Source organism: Balaenoptera borealis (genome assembly GCF_965194805.1).
Source record: "Balaenoptera borealis genome assembly, chromosome: 7".
NCBI classification, from domain to species: Eukaryota; Metazoa; Chordata; class Mammalia; order Artiodactyla; family Balaenopteridae; genus Balaenoptera; species Balaenoptera borealis.
The window spans coordinates 106,385,346-106,405,276 of NC_138864.1; the positions used below are offsets into that span (position 1 = coordinate 106,385,346).

Sequence of the window (19,931 nt, forward strand, 5' to 3'; positions counted from 1 at the left end):
AGTGAGGCCATGAAGTAGGTGCTGTGCCTTCTGAAATTCTTTTCTTAGGACACATGCTTTGCAGAGTCTCAGAAATCATGTACAGTTGACTCTTGAACAACACAGGTTTGAACTGTTGAGCAGGTCCACTTATATGGGGATTTTTTCAGTAAATACGTACTATAGCACTACAGGATCTGAGGCTGGTTGAATCTGCAGATGTGTAACAGATATGCAGATATGGAGAGCCAACTATAAAGTTATATGCGATTTTCGACTGCGTGGAAGGTCAACACCCCTAACCCCCGCGTTGTTCAAGGGCCAACTGTAACTGGATGCACAGGTTTCCTCTAAAACAGTGATTTTTGAACTTTGGTAAATATCAGAATCACCTGATGCTGAGTGATGATTCAGAGGCCCAGACCCTATCCTATTTCAGTGAGCCTGGGCCTCTCGGTTTTTAAGCTCTCTAAGTGATTCTGATACCCACCACAATTTGAGGACCACTGTGCTCTAACTTCCTCTAGAAGGACCAAACTAATGCTAACATACCTCAAGTAACAGGAAGGTCATTGTTACAAAGTAACCCATTCTATTCCTCAGCTCTAATTGACCAACTACGTCTAGTTCAAAAGGAAAACTCATGCAGAGTGACTTGGCATTTCTCTAAAAATCCTTAGATCTTTTCCATCTCAGTTGCTGGTCAAATTGCTTCCTGTACGGTTTTTGTAAAGCAGTGTGCAAGACAAACCATGAAACATGGCCTCGTTCTGGTCCATCCCTTCTCATCTTTTACAATCCCCTGGTATCCAGACATCCTTCTCCCACCCAGCTGGGTCACCTCAGACTCCTAGGTGCTCACCAAGGCCACAGATCCCAGGGCACAAGGCCTCTGGGGACTCTCGATGACCCAGTCACTTGGCAACAACTCCTGGAGCCATTGTTGAACCAGTTCTGAACCCACCCAACAGTCCAGCACTTTCCTTCTCATCCCTGAAGATGCCACAAAGCTGGAAAATGCCACAGAGAGAGGCTGACTCCAGACCACGTGGCTCTTTTAGGAAGGGCCTGGGAGAGGGCAGTTACCGGCCCAGGATGCCAAGAGTGGGCTGAGGGAGCCCCTCCCTGACAGTCATGGGGGTGTTTCCAGCTCTTCACTACCCACAACTAGGGCCTTCTGCCCCCTCTGCTTCCTGCCACCAGAGCATTCCCAGGCCATCTTCCTTGCTTCTGCCCCGAATGGTGTCTGTACCTGGTGGGACAGCTGGGTGCCCGCTGCCCAACTACAACAGAGGCAGAGAAGGCAGTGTGAACATCCCAGGACCCCCAACTCTAGGGATACACAGCAGCCCACGTGTCAGTGCTGTCCCCACCAGGAGGCGGGTCCCGAGCCACACATGACAATGGCCGCTAGCCCCCTCTCCCTGGTACCCACAGGTGTGTCTCAGCTGATGAGACCGCAGGCCCTGGGCCTGGTGGTCAGGGCCACAGCCATGCTCTACTTCCACCTGTGCGCGAGCTGCACCGTTCAGCATCACGAGGCTGCGGTGAGCGCTTTCTGGCAGCCGCCCGTGAGGCTAGTCTTCTACGCTAGTCTTCTACAGCTACGATGACCCCCTCTGCGACAGGGCCTGCCTGCAGGAGCTGCTGGCCAGCTGGCAGCAGCTGGGCAAGCCGGTGTGGGCGCAGGCCTGGGAGACCTCGCGCCACGCGGCCCACCTGCGCCAGCACCCCCTGGAGTGCCGCAGCACTCTCACCACCTTCCCGGGGAGGCTCGGCCTGGCGCCCCCCGCGGCCCGGCTCTGATGGGGCTCTGGGCTCCAGCTTACCACCAGGAGAGGGTCTAGCCGTCCAGTGGACAAGGGACAGAGACAGGATGGCAGAGGCGTTGAAACCTCTTGATTTATTCAGATTATTTAACATACAATGACGCAACTGTGACCCCAAAGTGTGCAAAGTTAAAGCCTTCAACTGCAGCTGAGAGGAGAGGGCAGGAACGGTACACCTGGGGATGGGGGTGAGTCAGGAATGATGGGCAGCCTCCTCCCCAGGGCCAGGGATGGGGCGGCCTGAGGAGCAGGGCCTGGATAGTCCAGGGCCAGGGGTAGGGGGCAGAGACCTCCCTCTGGCCTAGGTCAGGAGCCCAGAAGTGCCACATGGCTGAGGGGGCAGCAGCCCGGGAAGGGGCCAGAGGCAGAGCCAGGAGAGCACCAATTCTGGGATGGGGGTTAGGGAGGGAGGTGCCCTACAGGAGAAGCCAGGAGGGGCCACCTGTCCCAGGGGTGAGAGCCGGGCCGGAGCAGGCTGCAGCAAGAAAGACCTGAGGCAGGCGCAGGGCCTGAGAGCCCAGGCTGGCTGGGCTCAGGGGGACTGAAGAAGGGGGAACCCGGGGGGCTCCCAGGGCAGCCCGGCCTGGGAGCAGTCCTGACTCTGCGGGGGAAGCCCAGGGAGGGGCCGCAGACCCTCGGGGCCTCCCCTCCTCTCTCCCTGGAAAGGAGCTGGGGAACCAGTAGTGCAAATCTGTGGACCACTCAGTTATGGAGGGAGGCTGTACCCAAAGGGGGACCCTGGGGCATGACCCCTCCGCCGCCTCGGCCTCCACCACCATCCTCAGTACAGCCGCTTCTCATAACTGTGGGCACAAGGCAAGAGGGAAACTGAGAGTGGGTATGTGGGAAGGTGGCCTCACCTCCCCAGACCCCCTTGCCCAGGCCAGCCCTGGGCCGCCGGGCGGCCCCCAGACTCAGGAGAGGCAGTGAGCTGCAGAAGCCTCTGCCTCTCAGCCGCAGGGGGCGGAGGGAATGAGAAGCAGGCCACGTGCCTCTGTCCGCCTCGGGCCAAGGCTCCCGGAAGAACCATGCCAGGCCCAGGGACAGCCATGCTCCTTCTGGCCACAGCCGCAGCTGGTGGACTGTCCTCAGTGCCGGGGTGGAGAGACAGCTCAGGAAGGCACGGCCCATCCTCACAGAGCAAGGTCAGGCCAATCTGAGCCTCTGCTTCCCACGTCTCCACCCCACCCCTGAAGGCACTGTGGCCTAGGTCCCTTGTGGTCACTGGGTCCAGTCCAAGACAGGACAGCCTCAGGCCTGTGGTCAGGGACATCTCTCTGCACCCCGGGAGGGGATGGTTCCTCTGGAGGAGGGGCCACCGCCAGCTGCCCCAAGCATGATGCTAGTACTAGGGCCCATGTCCCATGATTACACCCCAGCACGCCCCCAACCCAACGCCCCGCCCCAGCCCAGGCCCCACCCAGACTGCCCCTGCTCTACTCTACGCCTGGCCCGGGCAGCGCGGTTACTTACACGGCAGAAAGGTATAGCTACGGGAGGATGGGGCAGAAAGAGACACAGGTTAGATGCCCGCCTATGCCTGGGGGGACAGGCCCTCTCGACCAGGGCGGGGCCGCATGCCTGCAACTACTGCTGCCAACTAGCACTGCCCCCGCCCACGGTCGCCCCAGCGCCGGCCCTGGCATCTTGTCTCTCTGCCCTTCTCCCCGCCAAGGGCTCATGCCCCGAGCCTCCACCTGCCTGCCTGGTGCCGCCACCAGCCAGAGCCCAGCACCGCCAGCCCCTGCCACCAGCCACCAAGCTTCTGAGCAAGCAAGGGCTGGGGAGCCCAGGAGGGGCCAGAGGCCGCATCTCCCATGCCCGGCTCGGGGGAGATGCCCGAGGGGATGGGAGGGCCTGCCTGCGTGGGGACTAAAGGACAGGGTTCAAGGGTGGGCTGGGCCCTGTAGGAGAGGGTGATGGGGGTCATCCTGCAGCAGCCTCCATCCCTGGTGCAGATGGTCCTTGGGGTCCCTGAGACCTCGGCTCAGCCTCTGAACCATGGCCCCACCTGCCTGACCCAGTGCCAGCCAGCTGGGGCAAGGAGGCTGCCACACTTACGAGTGCAGGCCGTGGACACCACCCTCGATCTGAGCTGACATGGTCCGCTTCTCAAACTTGAGCTCCCCTGAGTACATCATGGACCTGCAGGCAGGGAAGTGGTGCAGGTCAGGGGCACCAAGGGTGGAGGAGAGAGAGAGAGAGACAGAGAGAGAGAGAAAGGAAATGGGAAATATGGGGGCGCCGGGAGCCTCCCTGATGCCCCCCACCTGCTGCCCCTCTAGTCACAGCACTCACCGCAGGACAGACAGGCTACGGGCACCGATATCCTGGCAGCCATGCTGGATCCCCGCTATGAGGTAGGGCACGAACTTCTGAATGGAGCCTTTGTCCTGGATGGAGCCCGAGACACCCTGCGCGATCTTCACCTTATCTCCCTCGCTGCACGGAAGGCGGGAAGACTGAGCCCTGCCACCCATGGCTCAGAGGACCCCACCCCACCTCTCAAGGGTACCAGCAGAGGGGCTACCACCCAGAAGTACCCCCAAAGCCGCCACTCCCTGGACTACAGCATAAATAAGCATGGATTCCGAGTCAGGTGGCCCCGGCACCATCCCAGGTCTGCAACTTGGGCCCTGTGCCTTGGGTTCCAGAACTGTAATGTGGAGACTGGGTGCCACCTTGGGCAGTCAAAGGCTCGGGTGGACCTGAGGGGCTGGGAGCTGCTCTGCCTGGGGCCAGGGCTGGGGGCAGGCACCTGAAGTAGCGCTTCTGGCTGCTGCTGCTCTTCTCCATGGCGTCCAGCGAGCCCATGCCGCGGTACTTCTTGAGCCTCACACCATCCGAGAAGAAGTACTCGCCGGGGGCCTCCGTGGTGGCAGCGAGCAGGGAGCCCATCATCACTGCAGTGGTCGGGGGGGTCAGTGCCTCTAGCCCCATGGCCCTCCCACCGCCCCCCACCGGCCTGCCCGATCGCCGGCAGACCTGCCCCCTCACCTGTGGAGGCACCGAGGGCCAGGGCCTTGACCACATGCCCCACGGTCTGGATGCCACCATCGGCTATGACTGGCACCCCGAAGCGCCGGGCGTACTCGGCCACCTTGTACACGGCAGTGCCCTGGGGCCGACCACAGGCCATCACTGGGGACGGTACACAAGATAAAGGCGTCAACAGCAACGGGAGCCAGGTGCAGTACAGGCCCCTTTCTCCTTGTGCCCTACCTCCACTTGGCAAAAGGGACAGGGCTGGATGTTAATGCGGCAAAAAAATAAGTGGCAGCAAATAACACTAGGTGAACGCACTCCAGGAACCTGGACCACCCCACCTACAAGAGCACTACGGGGACCCCGGGGGCAGCATCAGTACTGCCCTCAGCCTCACCTCTCTCCAGGCACTAGTTCCCTTACAAAGTTACTAGAGTTAGGTACTCACAGCCTCCTTTGGGATACTGGCTTGCATTTCTTTAAGTTTAATTGTCCAAGGTCCTTAAGTGTTACATTTCTAAGTGAGAATTCTAAGGAACCAGCACTTATCTAAGGATGGATGCAAGGCTGGATAAAGGAGAAAAAAAAACTTCTCTGGTGGTACCTTTGTTTGTTTTGTTCTTATTGCACCCCAAGGTTTAGAACAACGCCTGACACACAGTAGGTCCTCAATTAACATTTGTTAATTTGTGGAGAAGGCCCACATCTCACCTCAGGGGTCAGCTAATGCGAAGGCAGACAGTTAAAAGCAGAGGCTTAGAGACCAAACTGGGAAGATGTTTTGGGCAGAGAAGACCAAATGGGTCATTCAGCGTTTGGGAGACATGACCAGACATGACCAAGGGGCCAGATGCACCAGTCTTGGGCCTGCAGATTAGACTTCCTTGACCAGAATCTGAGAAGCAGACTGGCACACACACCCCAAACTCACGGTAACCTCATCTTACACCTGCCTCCCCCCATGTCAGTGGGCTAGACAGGCCGAGTCTGAGCCTGGGTCACCCCCGAACCCACCACCCCAGAAAGGGGCCTGGCTGACTGAGCACCCGGCATGCGTCTGTGGAGCGAGACTGAGGCCCCAGGGCCTGTGGAGGGCGACTGGGGCGTTCTAAGTGGCAGTCACTCGCTCTCCTACTGACACCCACCTTCTTGGGTGATGCAGATGGAGCCGCAGCCCATGCCCACACGTAGCCCGTCCACACCAGCGTCAATCAGGTTCTTGGCCTGAGCTGCTGTCACCACTGGGGGGGAGGGGGAGTGGGAGAGGAGGAACAGTGTGAGGATGGGTTGCCCCTGCCCCGCCCGGGGGCTTCCTGGGACCCCAGTCTACACCTCCCCTTCACCTGCTGTGACCAAAGCCCATTCATTCAGCTCCCTGCCCCTCCATGCCAAGAGCGATGCCATCACCAGGGAATGCCAAAGGACGTAGAAAGGTTACACAGTGAGGGGGCAAGGGCCAGCACTCACCATTCCCCCCAATCACCTGGAGGCGGGGGTACTTCTGCTTGATGTAGTGTACCATGGCGATCTGATACACAGAGTTCCCTTGGGATGAGTCCTGTGAGAAGGGCGACAGGAAAGCTTAGGCTTGGAGGCTGAGAATCCTCACCGAGGGAAGGGGTCTTAAGTGGACAAATCCTGAAATTGTATCAAAGATGTATGAGGATACACCTTTGTCTTTTTCTGGGAAGACACTGGACAGTTCTCGGCAGAGTCTCAAAGGGGCCTGCCTTCCCCCAAAGGTTAAGCACCACTAACATAGAGTCTCAGAGCAGACAAAGCCCTTTCATACCCACAATATGGACTGGTTCTCACAGCAAAGAGATGGTGCCTGTGGTCGTATCCACTTCCCACCAACTCACGAACCAAACAGAATTACTTAACCTCTTGAGCCTCGGTTTCCCCCTCTGACAAGTGGGCATGGAGATTGTACCTCAGGGGGCTGCTGTGGGGGCTGAGTTCATCTGCATGAACGCCTTAGTGCAGCGCCTGGCAAGTGGGAGGTGCTCACTGCACGTGAGTGGTAACTGTTAGGGTCAAGTTATGAGTGCGAAGGGCCCCCAGAGGGGTCCACAGTTTGTTCTGAGCTGTCAGAGTACCAGTGACCCTCCCAATTCTGACCCCGGGCTTAATTAGAGGTGAAGCTGGTCTTCATAAGCCTCAACTCTACTGAGCCGCCCCTGCTCCAGGGCAGTGTCCGTACCAGCACTATGACGTCGGCGCCCGCCTGGGTGAGCAGGTCCAGGCGGTACTTGTCATCCTCACGGGTGCCCACGGCCGCCCCGCACAGCAGCTGCTTGTGGGAATCCTTGGAGGCCAGAGGGTAGTCCCGGTTCTTCTTCAGGTCAGTGCGGGCAATGATGGCCACTAACTCATCTCGATCATTGACAATGGGCAGCTTCCCTGACAAGGAACGCAGGGGTGAATTGAAGGAGCAGGCTTCTGAGGGTGGGGTAGGGGGCTAGTGAGAATGAAAATGGACCAGGCCAGAGATTCCACTGCAGTACCCAAACCAACCACTAGGTGACAGCACCCACCCAGGAAGCGCTCCTAGGGACCTGGCTCTCTGCCCAAGGAACAGGAAGCAAAGAAACCCAGTTCCTGGAGCTCTTCCTGCCCTGTGGCCTGGCCAGGCTCGGTGGGCAGCCCTTGAGCACTGGCAGCCTTTCCTCTGAAGGGCCACAGGCCACAGTGGTCAAAAAACTCACAGCTAGGGCACAAACACGAGGCTATCCTGCAGGGCGAAACGTGTGTCCTGCCCAACACCACCCCAGAGAACAATCCAGTATGGGCCAGGGGAGCATTTCCCAGTGGGTCCCACAGGGACCTAATGGATATTATGTCAACAGCCTCAATGTCAAATAAATTTAACCGCAAGACTTCTCAGAGCCTTTGATAAAGTAACATACAATTCCTTATGCAAGATGGGGAATACAGAAAGCAGCGTTTTTCAGACTTGTAAGAACACGGAGCCCTTTTTTCATGATGAGTGTTTCACAGGACTAGTCGTTTTGGGAAATATACTGTGAAGATGCCAAATAAGGGATGGGCTTTCCTGAGTCAGGAAAAAGACCTCAGAAGTCATGCTCCAGCCTGACGTTATTCAAGCCTTCCCTGAGGCCCAGCCTAGTTGCAGGGACAACCTGCAAGGCTGTGAAGGAACAGGGGGCTCTGGGGGTACAGGGAGCTGGGCTGGGGGAGGGGGGGTTCTTGCATTTTCCACCTCCTCCCTGGTACCTTTCTTGCTGCGCTGCAGGATCTCGTTTGCCTCTTTCAGTGTCACACCCGCTGGAGCCACCACCAGCTCATTCCGCGGTGTCATCACCTGTGGGGCCAGGAACATTTGCCTGCAGGTTGGCAGGTGAGAGAGAAGGGAGCCAGGCCTCCCTCTGGTCCCTGGTCACAGGCACCGGCCTGAGGCCCCGGGACGTGCGGTCCTCTCTGCCCCAGCCATGCTCTCCCTGCCCCGCGGGTACCTCACTGAGGAGGGTGGTGTGGTCCTTCTCGGCGAGGAAATCGATGTCTCGGGAGGTGACGATGCCCACCAGCTTGCTGCCCATGGTGCCCGTCTCAGTGATGGGGATGCCAGAGAAGCCATGCCGGATCTTGGCCTCTAGCACGTCACCCACGGTGTGCGAGGGGCTCAGCACCACAGGGTCCGTGATGAAGCCCTGTTCAAACTTCTGCGGGCAGAGACAGGGGAAGGAAAAGGCTGGAAGAAAGCTGGAGGTGTGTACAGTCTGGCCACAGGGGGCCGAGGGTCTCCTGGCTGTGCCACAGGGGAGCCAGGGCCCGCCACGGGGCAAGAGGCCAGTGGGGAAACGAGGGCTGAGCCCTGCGCTCCCACTGTGGAGAAGGGCAGACAAGACCCCACAGCCACCAGCCAGGGAGCGCACCGGCCCGCAGAGCTGGCAATGGGAGGTTGGGAGGGCCTGTGAGGCGGAGGCTGCCAGAGGGCATCTTCATTCTCAGGATGGGCCTGGTACTCGCCTTGACCTTTCGCACCTCGTTGGCCTGGAACTCTGGAGTGCAGTTGTGGTGAATGAAACCGATACCGCCCATCAGCTGGGGTTGAAGGGAAGAATGGTCAGAGCCAGGGGGCCAGCCCTCCTCACTCTGCAAACCCCGCCTCTGATTCCAATTCCTCCTGACGCCCACCCCACTCGGTCCTCTTGGCCCTGGGGTCCCCACCCAGGTGCTCAACTCACAGCCATTGCGATGGCCATGTCAGCCTCTGTCACAGTGTCCATGGGGGAGGAGATGAGTGGCGTCTTCAGCGTGATCTTCCGAGTCAGGGCTGAAGTCAGGTCCTGAAGATGGAGACACAGGCTATGTGAAAAGTTTTATCATTCATTCGACAAACATTTACTGAGCTGCTACATGTACCTAGCACCAGGACAGGCCCTGGGGATACAGCAGTGAGCGAGGTGGATGAGTCTCTGCTACCTCTTGCAGAGCTTATACTCGGAAGGAAAGACGACACACACGAAACGTGCACAAGGTGATTCCAGTTGGGATGACGGCTCCAAAGGAAACCAACGAGGCAAAGTGACCGCTGGAGAAAGAATGTGGGGATTAGGGAAACCTCTTTCTTGGGAGGCGACAAATGAAAACTCATCAAGTTGAAGTCCCCAAAGAGGGACTGTTGTTCCAGGCTGAGGGAGCTGTGTGTGAAACCCCGCCTCTGATTCCAATTCTCCCTGAGGTGCGTTTAAGAAAGGAAAAGCTAGTAGAGTGGAGGGGAGGGAAAGAGGCAGCAGCTGAGGGCTGAGAGGCAGGGGGCGGGTCAAGGATATGCAGCCTTGAAAGGAGCTTGCATTCAATTTTCAGATGAGAATCCACTGGAGGACCTCAGGCGGAGGAGAGACATGATCTGATTTAAAGAGGTCACTCGGGTTCCAATGTGGAGATGGGATTCCAGGTGACAAGGCGTGAAACAGAGAGACCACCAGGGAGGCTGCTGACAGGTCCAGGTGGGAGATGCTGGGCACTGGGAACGTGGAGGCGTGGGAAGCAGTCTATTAGACATCCAATCCACGGGAGTAGGTGACTAAGGGTCTGCAGCTCAAGGGAGAGCTCAGGACTGCAAGGATATTCAGGAAGCATTTGCCTGTGAGTGGCAGCCAAGGCCAGATCACAGATTCCTCTGAGATTCAGGCCAACAGCTGTGGATCCTAGCCCACAAAACCCTCAGACACAGACTTTGCTATATAATTTTTTGGAGACACAAAGGCCCCTGCAGTCCATTCCCAGACTCTGGCTGAGAACCCTGGCCCTGCAGTCTAGAAAACTCCCCCTTCTCCTCTCTGATCCTAGCACAGGAGAAGAGCCACAGCCTCCTGACATAGGCCACAGGACAGGGAGACCCTTGACGGCCAGGAGGGCTTCTCCCAGCCCTCTTTTCCTTGCACCCTGCCCAGGATCTGGCACAAAGCCAGGGTGCTCAGAAACTGAACAGCCAAACCAAGAAGGCTTCCTGGTTGCTGTCACAAGGGGAATATCCAGAATAGTCCTAATTTCCCCCTGAAAAATCTGTCTGTGTCAGCACTGGCTACACAGGCTGGACATGAGCTTCCCCAACGTATAAGTGATCCAGGGACACTCGGGCCCTCTGGCATTTCATGACAATCAGACCTGAATACATATCAATGATAACAGCAACAGAAAAACTTTTTTTTTTAACGTGTATTAATTCATGATAGAATAATCTAACTTTTCCATGAAATGACTTACACCCATCAGCATTAGCCCCTGGGCTCCTGTAGGTTTGTCATATGTTAATTGTGTAAAGGACATTGGTCATTCACCTGGTTTATTGCTGAGCCCCTCCAGTTAAGGGAGGCACTGTTTCCTTGTATTTGTCCACAATCTAACTTCTTTTTTTTTTTTTTAAATCTCATCTCTTTTTCTTTTTTTTTTTAAAAATATTTATTTATTTATTTATTTTTGGCTGTGTTGGGTCTTTGTTGCTGCACGGGCTTTCTCTGGCTGCAGTGAGCGGGGGCTACTCTTCGTTGTGGTGTGCGGGCTTCTCACTGTGGTGGCTTCTCTTGGTGAAGAGCATGGGCTGTAGGTGTGCAAGCTTCAGTAGTTGTGGCACGTGGGCACAGTAGTTGTGGCTCGCGGGCTCTAGAGTACAGGCTCAGTAGTTGCGGCGCACAGGCTTAGTTGCTCCACAGCATGTGGGATCTTCCCAGACCAGGGCTCGAACCCGTGTCCCCTGCATTGGCAGGCGGATTCTTAACCACTGTGCCACCAGGGAAGTCCTTTTTCTTTTTTTTAATGTTTTTTATTTTATTTATTTATTTTTGGCTGTGTTGGGTCTTCGCTGCTGCGCGCGGGCTTTCTCTAGTTGTGGTGAGCAGGGGCTGCTCTTTGTTGCAGTGTGCGGGCTTCTCATTGCGGTGGCTTCTCTCGTTGCGGAGCACGGGCTCTAGGCACATGGGCCTCAGCAGTTGTGGCGCGCAGGCTCAGTAGTTGTGATGCACGGGCTCAGTAGCTGTGGCGCACGGGCTTAGTTGCTCCGTGGCATGTGGGATCCTCTCGGACCAGGGCTCGAATCTGTGTCCCCTGCATTGGCAGGCAGATTCTTAACCACTGTGCCACCAGGGAACCCCCATAATCTAACTTCTTCAAACCCTCTTGCCAGTTCTTATATATCATGGATCCACAAACAAGTCTGTCCACCTCTTCCAAAGTCTCCATAATCTTACTGGCTTCTATGATGTCTTTGCTTAGCACTTCAGACAAAATCCAGTAAGTAATAAAGCAGCCACACCCACGTGCCTGCCCACCCCCTCCCTGGGCCTTTCTGAACCTCACCTCAGGCTCTGTCAGTGAGCCCTCTGGCCTCAGGCCAGGCCCCCCTCTCAGGATACCCCCAAATCCCCATAGCTGTCTCTAACCCATTAGGCATAATCCACTGACTGTGCCAGTTTCTCCGACAGCACTAAAGGTTACATCCACCACATTCCCAAGGAAAGTCTCTCCCGGGAATTCCCTGGTGGTCCAGTGGTTAGGACTCTGCACTCTCACTGCTGAGGGTCCGGGTTCAATCCCTGGTTGGGGAACTAAGATCCCACAAGCTGCAAAAGAGGCAAGGTGTAGCTTTTAAAAAAAAGAAAAGTTGGGCTTCCCTGGTGGCGCAGTGGTTAAGAATCTGCCTGCCAGTGCAGGAGACATGGGTTCAAGCCCTGGTCCGGGAAGATCACACATGCCACGGAGCAACTAAGCCCATGAGCCACAACTACTGAGCCTGCGTTCTAGAGCCCGCGAGCCACAACTACTGAAGCCCGCGTGCCACAACTACTGAAGCCCGCGCGCCTAGAGCCTGTCCTCCGCAACAAGAGAAGCCACCACAACAAGAAGCCCTTGCACTGCAAGTAGCCCCTGCTAGCCGCAATTAGGGAAAGGCTGCGCGCACAGCAATGAAGGCCAAACACAGGAAGAAAGGAAGGAAGAAAGAAAGAAAGAAAGAAAGGAAAGGAAAGGAAAGAAGGGAGGGAGGGAGGGAGAGGGAGAGAGGGAGAGAGAGAGAGAGAGAGAAAGAAAGAAAGAGAGAGAGAGAAAGAGAGAAAGAGAGAAAGAGAGAAAGGAAGGAAGGAAGGAAGGAAGGAAGGAAGGAAGGAAGGAAGGAAGGAAGGAAGGAAGAAAGAAAGAAAGAAAGAAAGAAAGAAAGAAAGAAAGAAAGAAAGAAAGAAAGAGTCTCTACCACACCCTGCCCTTGAGCAAGAGATCAGCCTCTGGCACCACAAACACATCCCCTCTACCCCATCAGTGGAAGAGATACTCACCACCTCATCAGCTGTGAAGTCTATGAATCCTGGGAGAATCAGGAAATCGCTGTGAAGAGAGGAAAGTGACTGTTCCTGGGTGAGGAGGAGTCCCTGAAAAGGGCAGGGCCTGCCACGCCAGGGGAAGCAGCACGGGGGTGGGGAGATGGGCAGAGCCTCTGAGCCCTGTGCCATGTCAGGGCTGAACCACCCTCATGCCCCTCGCTAGCATCTGGTCGACTTTAGCCCAGAGAGCTAGAGCCAAAGGTGGCGTAAGCTCTGTGGTCCTAGGGCGCCACCAAGGCAGTTGGCCCCAAATGTCCATTGTCTTCAGGGCTCAGAGTTCGTCTAGGAACCTAGACGTTCCCATAATGCAGCACACAGCAGATAAGGTGCCTGCCCTTGAAAACTTCTCGATCTTGAGAGGGGGAGACAATAAATAAACACAGAATACACCTGAGAACAGTTTAGTAGGGCAGCATGGCATGAACACCACACAGCACAGGACAAGCTGCACAGCCCAGTGCCAGGGCTGCTGAGTCACACAGGGTTCAGAACAGCACAGGGGGACCCCAGGGGGCTGAGTGCGGGGCATGTTCTGACAGAGCAGGCATTGGTAAAGGTTTGCCCAGTTGGACGGGAGCAGCCAACAGACATGGCCTGGGATGGGAAAGGGGAGGAAGGGGCCTTATAGTTAGGACCAGGACACTGGAGGCCCAGCCAAAGCACGGTAGTGGCCAACACTAGCGTGGAAAGGGAATGCAGGCCTGCATGCGTAAGGCAAAGCACAGTGCCACTGCCCAGGAGCCCCGACGGGTTCAATCTCCCTGAAATCACAGGGCCTAGACAGACACAACCAAAAGCACATGCCCCATGGTGTTCAGGAACAGCCCCAACCAGACTAAGCAAAGCCATCGGGCACCCCAGGGCAGGAAGGAAAAGCTATAGGGTGGATGGGAGGGGTGGGGTCTTTAATTTGCCCCAAGGCCTAGAACAATTTCCCTAGGAAGTTTCCCTGGGAGACTCCATGGAAACTATATCATAGATACTCTATCCCCCCTCATCAAAGACCACCAAAGAAATAAAGAATCTTCACTGCCCCTGTCCCTAGGCAGCCCTTCTTCTGTACAGTGAAGAGGCCTCTGTGGCTCACTTAGAGGCAGGGAAGAAATGCTGGAGTCTGGGCCCCTTGGCATTTTCTAGGTATTATATACACCCCTCACCTGGCCCACACCCCAGCTACTCTGACAAGGAAGAGGAGACACTCCTCAGGACTGACTGGGTATCCTGGTGTCCAGGGAAACCGCCTGCCAAGCAGGAGTGCTTACAGGCAAAGGCAGGAACTAGCAGGAGACAGGGCAGGGATGCTCCTGGCTCACCAGCATCCTCACTCCACCCCAGTCCCAGGTCCTGATGCTCTTTCCTGGCATGGACACAGTCCTGCAGCCACAAGAAGAGCTAGTGCCAGGCCTGCAGCCAACAGGACAACTGGCCCAGGGCCCACGGAAAAGCACATTAAGCCAGAGGCAAATGGATAGGTCTTGCCCTCCTCAAAACTCCTGGGTGAGGTGGGCTTGGGTGGGTGATAGTCAAAGAATACTCATGCCTGGGGGGCACCAGTACTAACTTGTAGGCAGCCAGGGGCACAAATGGAAAGAAGACTGGACTGGACAGTGGAAAAAAAGAGCCATCCCAACTGCCCAGCTGGGCATCTCCTGGGGGCAACACCCAAGCAGCTGCCTTAGCTGGGCTCCAGGGCCCCCTCTGCCCTCGTGGTGACGCTGGGAGTTGAGAGGGTGTCGTGGACCAAGGTCTGGAAAGTCTCCATTACTCCCACATCTCGCGTTCCCACACGCCCCAAGGCCCCTCCATGCGGCCAAGATGCCCGTGAGAGGAGGAAGGGGGCAGGCAGGACCCGGATCTAGCCAGAAACGGGGCATGGCACCGAGGGCCGCGATGTCGCTGTGCCACGTCCGTCTGCTCTCGGCGCGGGCCGCCTTCCTTCCCTTGCCCAGCCCTCCCCCCCCCGCCCCCCGCCCAAGTCGCTCGAGTCGGGCCGGGGACGCGGGCGTCACCAAGGGGGGAGCTGTGCACGTGCAGGGCCAGGGCCGGGAGTCGGGGGGGGGGGGTGGTCACGGCGCGTTAGTGCGCGCACCCAGGTAGGGCCGAGGCCCCCAGCGCTTACTTGTAGGTGAGGCCGTCGGCGTTGGCGAACAGCTGCTGCGCAGTGAGCCCATCCTCGGGCACGTAACCGGTGCCGCCGCTGATCAGGTAGTCCGCCATGCTGCCAGGAGACACCGCGACCCGACATAAACACCCGCGCGGGCCGCCCCGCTACCGCTGCTGCCGCTGCTGCTACTGCTGACGCCGCGCCACGGCCACGCTGCCGCCGCGGGCTGGGAGGGCCGGGGGCGGGGGCTGCGGCAGCGGCGAGGCGGGCCAAGGGCGCCGCCCTCCCCTCCCGCCCCTCCCCCGGGAGCCCGCCGCCTCCGCCCGGAACAGCACAAAGAGCCCCGCGGAGCCCGGCCCAGCCGCCGCCGCCGCGCGCACGCCCAGGGCCGCCTGCAGTGGCACAGCGGCCACTCGGGACCGGGGCGGGGGAGGACGTGTGGATCCAACGCGAGGAGGGGGCTGAGCCAGGCCGGGACACGCCCCCTCCGCCGCTCCACGTCCCGCCTCCTAGGCTCCCCGCAGCGCCTCCACCAGGCCCGCCAGCATCCTGGGCCACCCCAAGCCATCCGACCCCGCCGGCCTGAGTCTCCCCTGGCCCTACTCCCCAGCCCCAGGGTTACCTCTCACATGGTTTACCTTTCCCAAGACTAAGGCTCAGACTTTAACCAGGGCCTGGAGCCCTGAGGAACTGGTTTGGGCTGACAGCTCCCCAACACAGCAGTTTGAGGTTGTACCCTCCGGGCAGTGTACCCGCCCGCGCTCCCCACAACCGGGCATCAGTCCTAGGGGTCAGGCATCCTTAACAATGACAATCCCTGACCTTTGGGTGGCCTTGGAGCCCTCTGCAGTTTACAGGCGTTTTTCATAAATGATCACATTTACAATCTAGTAATTGCCAATTATTAGGTGTCCCACCCCACCCCTGCTTTACAGATGCAGAATCTACAGTTCAGGAGGGGTTGGAGACAGGTACTACACCTGACTCCTGATCCAATGCTTCAGTCTTACATCCTGTCTCATCCCCAGCTCAAAAAGTAGTGTGGATACCGTGGGTTTTAACCCCAGAGGGGAAAGTTTGCTTTTATTTGGGAGGGTAGCATGGTGGGAAGGTGAGGGAGGATCACAGGCCTGGCCTAGGCAAGTATGTATACATATAAATTAGGGCAGAGGCTAGGGAAGTTTTGAGAATTTCCCAAAGCAGACATTTGGTGGCCCTGGATGTCCAGCAAGACCCAGATTTCTACATGAAGGTAGTAAGATTAGGTAGCAAGTTGACTCACATGGGAGGAGGTGGGGTGTCAGGGGGCAGACCCTCCCCCTTTGCGTGACCAGAACTACTAACGCTACTGCCTGACCAGAAGCCAGAAAGCGGATTTCCACCCCTCCCCCACACCCTCTGCCCCAGGCCCAAATGCCACGCTCTCCTCCCTCTGTCCTCCTATGGTCCCTACGGCTCATTTCTTGGTGAAGTGAGGGAAAGCTGGGCCAGGGACACAGTCCTCTCCCTGGCAAGGTGGCTGTCTGTGGTACTCCCTCCATCCCCAGCCCTCGAGGCTGGGTTTGTTTACCTCTCCCCAGTGTGGTGGCAGCCAGGCCCAAGGGAAACTCCCTGGGATGCCCAGCCCCCCCCCGTGACGCCCCGGGACCCTGCCAGGAAAACACAGCCTGTCCCATCTGTGTGCAGAGGGGAGGGGAGGCTTCCCACAGAGCTGGGGTGATGAGGCCCATGAGGCCGAGAGTGCTGCAGGGGGCTCAGATGTCCACAGTGCCCTCTTTCTTACTGTGGGGGGACCAGAAAAATCACAGGCGCCCAAGCTTCCCTCTCTACCCAGGGAGCCCCAAGGAGGCTCCTGATGGGGGCCTCTGGAGGCCCTCTGGTGTTGAGAAGTGGGGGAGAGGGCCTGCTGGGGTTCTTTGCTGAGTGGGGATTGGGGCCAACTTGCTAGGGATGCCTGAGACGTACTTGATCCCTCTGCACTCACAGACTCATCCAGAGGGCCTGAGCCATATGGGGAGGAGGGTCATCCTGAGGGGACCAGCACTAGGACCTCCTACTGGCCACCTGGAGGCAGAGCAGTGAGACCAGCCACAGAAAGCACCTGGCCACTCAGGGCTGTCCTGGGCACCTTTCTAGCCATAGAAGGATGGGGCTAGGATAGCATTGCAGGCACAGCACCCGGGCTGCCCCTGTGGTCTCCCTGGGTCTCTGAGGGACCTGCTCTGGGTCACTATCTCCTGCAACTAGGGTACTATTCAAGGTTCCACCAGGGCTGGGGCCCAGGACAGCAGCTGGGTTCTGCCATCTCAGTTGACCTTAGTATGACACCTGCCCCAGTGTAGAACTCAGAACCAGAGGAGGAGGCTGCCAGGCTGAGTTGTGGGGAGAGTCCTCTTCCCGGTGGCCACAGACCTCACAGCCCCACTCCCGTCTCCTGCTGCTCCACACCTCCTCCTGCTTTGACCTGTGTCAGGGCTCCTCATTACTCTAAGCTGCTGAGCTCAGCCCTGCGTTAGGCTGTCCTCTTCCAGAAACTGTTAATCCCCCCCCCAGCTTTCCTCCTCCCTCTTCCTGATCTTCCCCCCACTGCTTCCTCCATGGGGAGGAGACACCAGGCAACCAGTGGCCTCCTCAGCTCGAGGAAGGGCTGTTGGTCCCCTGAGGCTCCACACCTAGCAGCTGCGAGGGCAACGGAACAGAACAGACCCAAGCCCCTTCCTTAGGACGGGGGGGGGGCACCCATATCCAGGCAGGGAGCCCAGAGGTCTCTTTCTAGTCTGGGGCTATTTGAAAGGACAAGATTTCAAAACACTTCCGAGGGGAGAGGTGGGGTGGGGGAGTGCTAATAACATTGTTGACCTGGGTTAGGGGACATAGTTTGCCCAAGTTCAAGCCAGAGAGCAATAACTCTGGCCTCAGACCTAGACTTCTCATGGAACCCTGTCCTCTTCCCACAGCTTTAAGCTAGTGATGGCAGATGGAGGTCTAGCCAGCAGGTTTTGAATCTCATTACACCACCTGGCTGGGTCTCAGGTTTTACACAGGCTCTTCAGAGTCTGGTGGGGGTGTGGGGATAGTACAGGTGCAGAAGTACAATCTGGAGAAGGGATGTTCCTGGTGTTCTGAAATGATACTTTTGCAGTACCTTCTCCAACCACGGCACTGCTTCCATCAAGGCCCCGTGTGCCCCAGCACACTCCCTCACCTCCTGTAGCTTCTCTCTATTGCCCTGGACCTTGAGCCCCAGTAGCTGGATTTCTAGGATGGGAGGAAGGATACAGTTGCCAGAACCACAGTCAATTCTAGAGAGCCAGCCTGCGGGGGCAGGAGGGGCCAGCCTTCACCCAGCAGCCCCTTAAGCCGTTAAAAGTTCTTACATAAGAGGCCAACCCCTGGGCAGAGCTGCAGGGCTAATTCCCCCAGACCACCGCCCACCCCACCCCCCTCAAACCCAGCTTCCAGGTCACCTCCCCAAGCTGCTGAGCACCAACAGATGGGACAGGGAAAGAAGTCCAAATCCTCTGGACCGGAAGGACAGTGGGATTGCATTTCAAGCTGCGATACAATCCAGAGATTAGCCACTGTCTCCTTTTCAGTCAGTCCCCTGGGACCCAGATCAACACCTCCACTCTTCCTCCAGGGACCCTAACAGACCCCAGCAGGGTAAGGGCAAAGGGGGTTTTGAATCTTAGGAGAGACCCTGGGGTGAGCTGCACTGGCCGCCTCATCAGACCTCAGTGAATGGTGAGGAGGGGACGGTGTCCTCACTCGACTCCGAGGAGGCCCTCCATCTGGTCACCTACACCTGCCAGGAAGACTCTGAAGATAGTTCTAGGAGGAAACGGCTAAGGAGGAGTAAGCAAAGTTGGACATGGACTTCAATAGGCTCGGTTTGAACCCCAGGAGTTGGAGCCACTTGGCTCGGGTGTGTAGTTGAGGTCAGATCCAGGACTAAAATTTTAGCGATCGTTCTTCCGACCTGCTCCCCGGTGCAGCACAGCGCTGAACCTTTTCCACAGTGCCCGCCTGCATCCCCCAACCAAAGCTGGGTGCGGGGCGTCTGAGCCCGGTTTCAGGAAGTTAGAGCTTGAGGCGGTAAGAAGGCATGGGTGGTGGGACCTACCCTTCCCCTCCCCCGCAGCGCTGCCTGGTTCCCAGAGCCGCCGCGCCCGCCCCGGATGCGCCCCGCGCGCTCTGCCCTGGGCGTCACCTCTCAGGCTCGTAGCCGGCCTGCAGCAGGCGGGCGCTGTACCGCTGCGCCGCCGTCTCGTGTCCCGGGTGCTGCCGGGCTCCGGGCTCCGGAACATCGGCGGCTCCGCCTCCCTGCAGCGGCGGTGGGAGCGGCCCCGACCCGGCTGGCGGAGCGCGCGGCTCCTCCATGAGGACGCCGCGGCTCAGGGCGGGTGGGCGGGAGCCTCTCCGCCTAGAGGCTCCCCGGCCCGGGCTAGGGAGTGAGCGCAGCCCAGTCTGGTCCGGGGAAGGGGCGGGGCCGCCGAGGCGGGGCCTGCGTGCCGGGGGCGGGACTCGAGTCCCGGGGACCGGGTCGCTCGGGGGAGGGAGTCCGCTGGGCTTTCCGCGCTGGCAACGCACTCCCACCGGCCACTCTACGCGGCTGCCCAGATTCAGCCCGTCTCTACCATCCCCGGATCAGCCACAGGATACTGGGAGACGGAAGTGGAACTGCAGAGGACCTCCACCCTTTCCCGCCGTCCGGACCTTCCAGTTTCTCCTGGCCCCTTCTAAGGAAAACCAGAAAAGAGCGCAGAGTATTATCAGCGGCCGGAGTTTTCTTCGCGTCTTGTGTGGGCGCCTCTGCCTCTTGCGAACGAAGGCACGGTCCTTTGAATCGCCTCCTACCGGCCAGCGGCAGACCTACCTTGCTAGGGCAAGATAGGCGGGGAGATTATCCATCTTCCTTTGCCTACTGCCCCCTTTGCCTGCTCAACACACTCCTTTAGACAGCAGGAAAACAGATTTTCCTTAGCCCTTACCCGCCACTACCTGAGGAAGGAACAAATAAGACTGCAGGCTCCTTAAGGAAAAGGGCCTTGTCTTCCCTTGCCTGGGGTACCCCATAACCAGGGAGTGGGGTTGAGCACACAGGTGCTCAAACTTCTTCATCTGCTGACTAGAAAGCATACTTTTTCCTCTTTCATAATTGTTATGACTAGCAACAGTGATTGAGCACCTAGCAGA

At 57.9% G+C, this 19,931-nt stretch overlaps 1 protein-coding gene across 3 annotated transcripts; it reads right to left on the minus strand.

The window, feature by feature from the left end:
* Positions 1-1,861: 1,861 nt before the first annotated feature.
* Positions 1,862-19,199, minus strand: IMPDH1 (inosine monophosphate dehydrogenase 1). Of its 3 annotated transcripts, XM_082400065.1 has the most exons (16): positions 18,946-19,199; positions 14,751-14,849; positions 12,587-12,635; positions 9,002-9,103; positions 8,784-8,858; positions 8,270-8,476; positions 8,031-8,118; positions 6,997-7,196; positions 6,261-6,351; positions 5,939-6,034; positions 4,806-4,949; positions 4,567-4,711; positions 4,107-4,250; positions 3,870-3,953; positions 3,282-3,298; positions 1,862-2,611 (listed from the first exon to the last, which is right to left on the minus strand). In XM_082400065.1, exons 1-16 carry the CDS (start codon positions 19,113-19,115, stop codon positions 2,511-2,513), a joined length of 1,812 nt encoding a protein of 603 aa, XP_082256191.1. In that variant the 5' UTR covers positions 19,116-19,199; the 3' UTR covers positions 1,862-2,510. The 3 variants fall into 3 exon arrangements, with proteins under 3 accessions (XP_082256191.1, XP_082256192.1, XP_082256193.1); XM_082400066.1 differs by lacking the exon at positions 3,282-3,298 and having other exon boundaries at positions 18,946-19,195; XM_082400067.1 differs by lacking the exons at positions 3,282-3,298; positions 18,946-19,199 and having other exon boundaries at positions 14,751-15,089.
* Between the last annotated feature and the right edge of the window lie 732 nt (positions 19,200-19,931).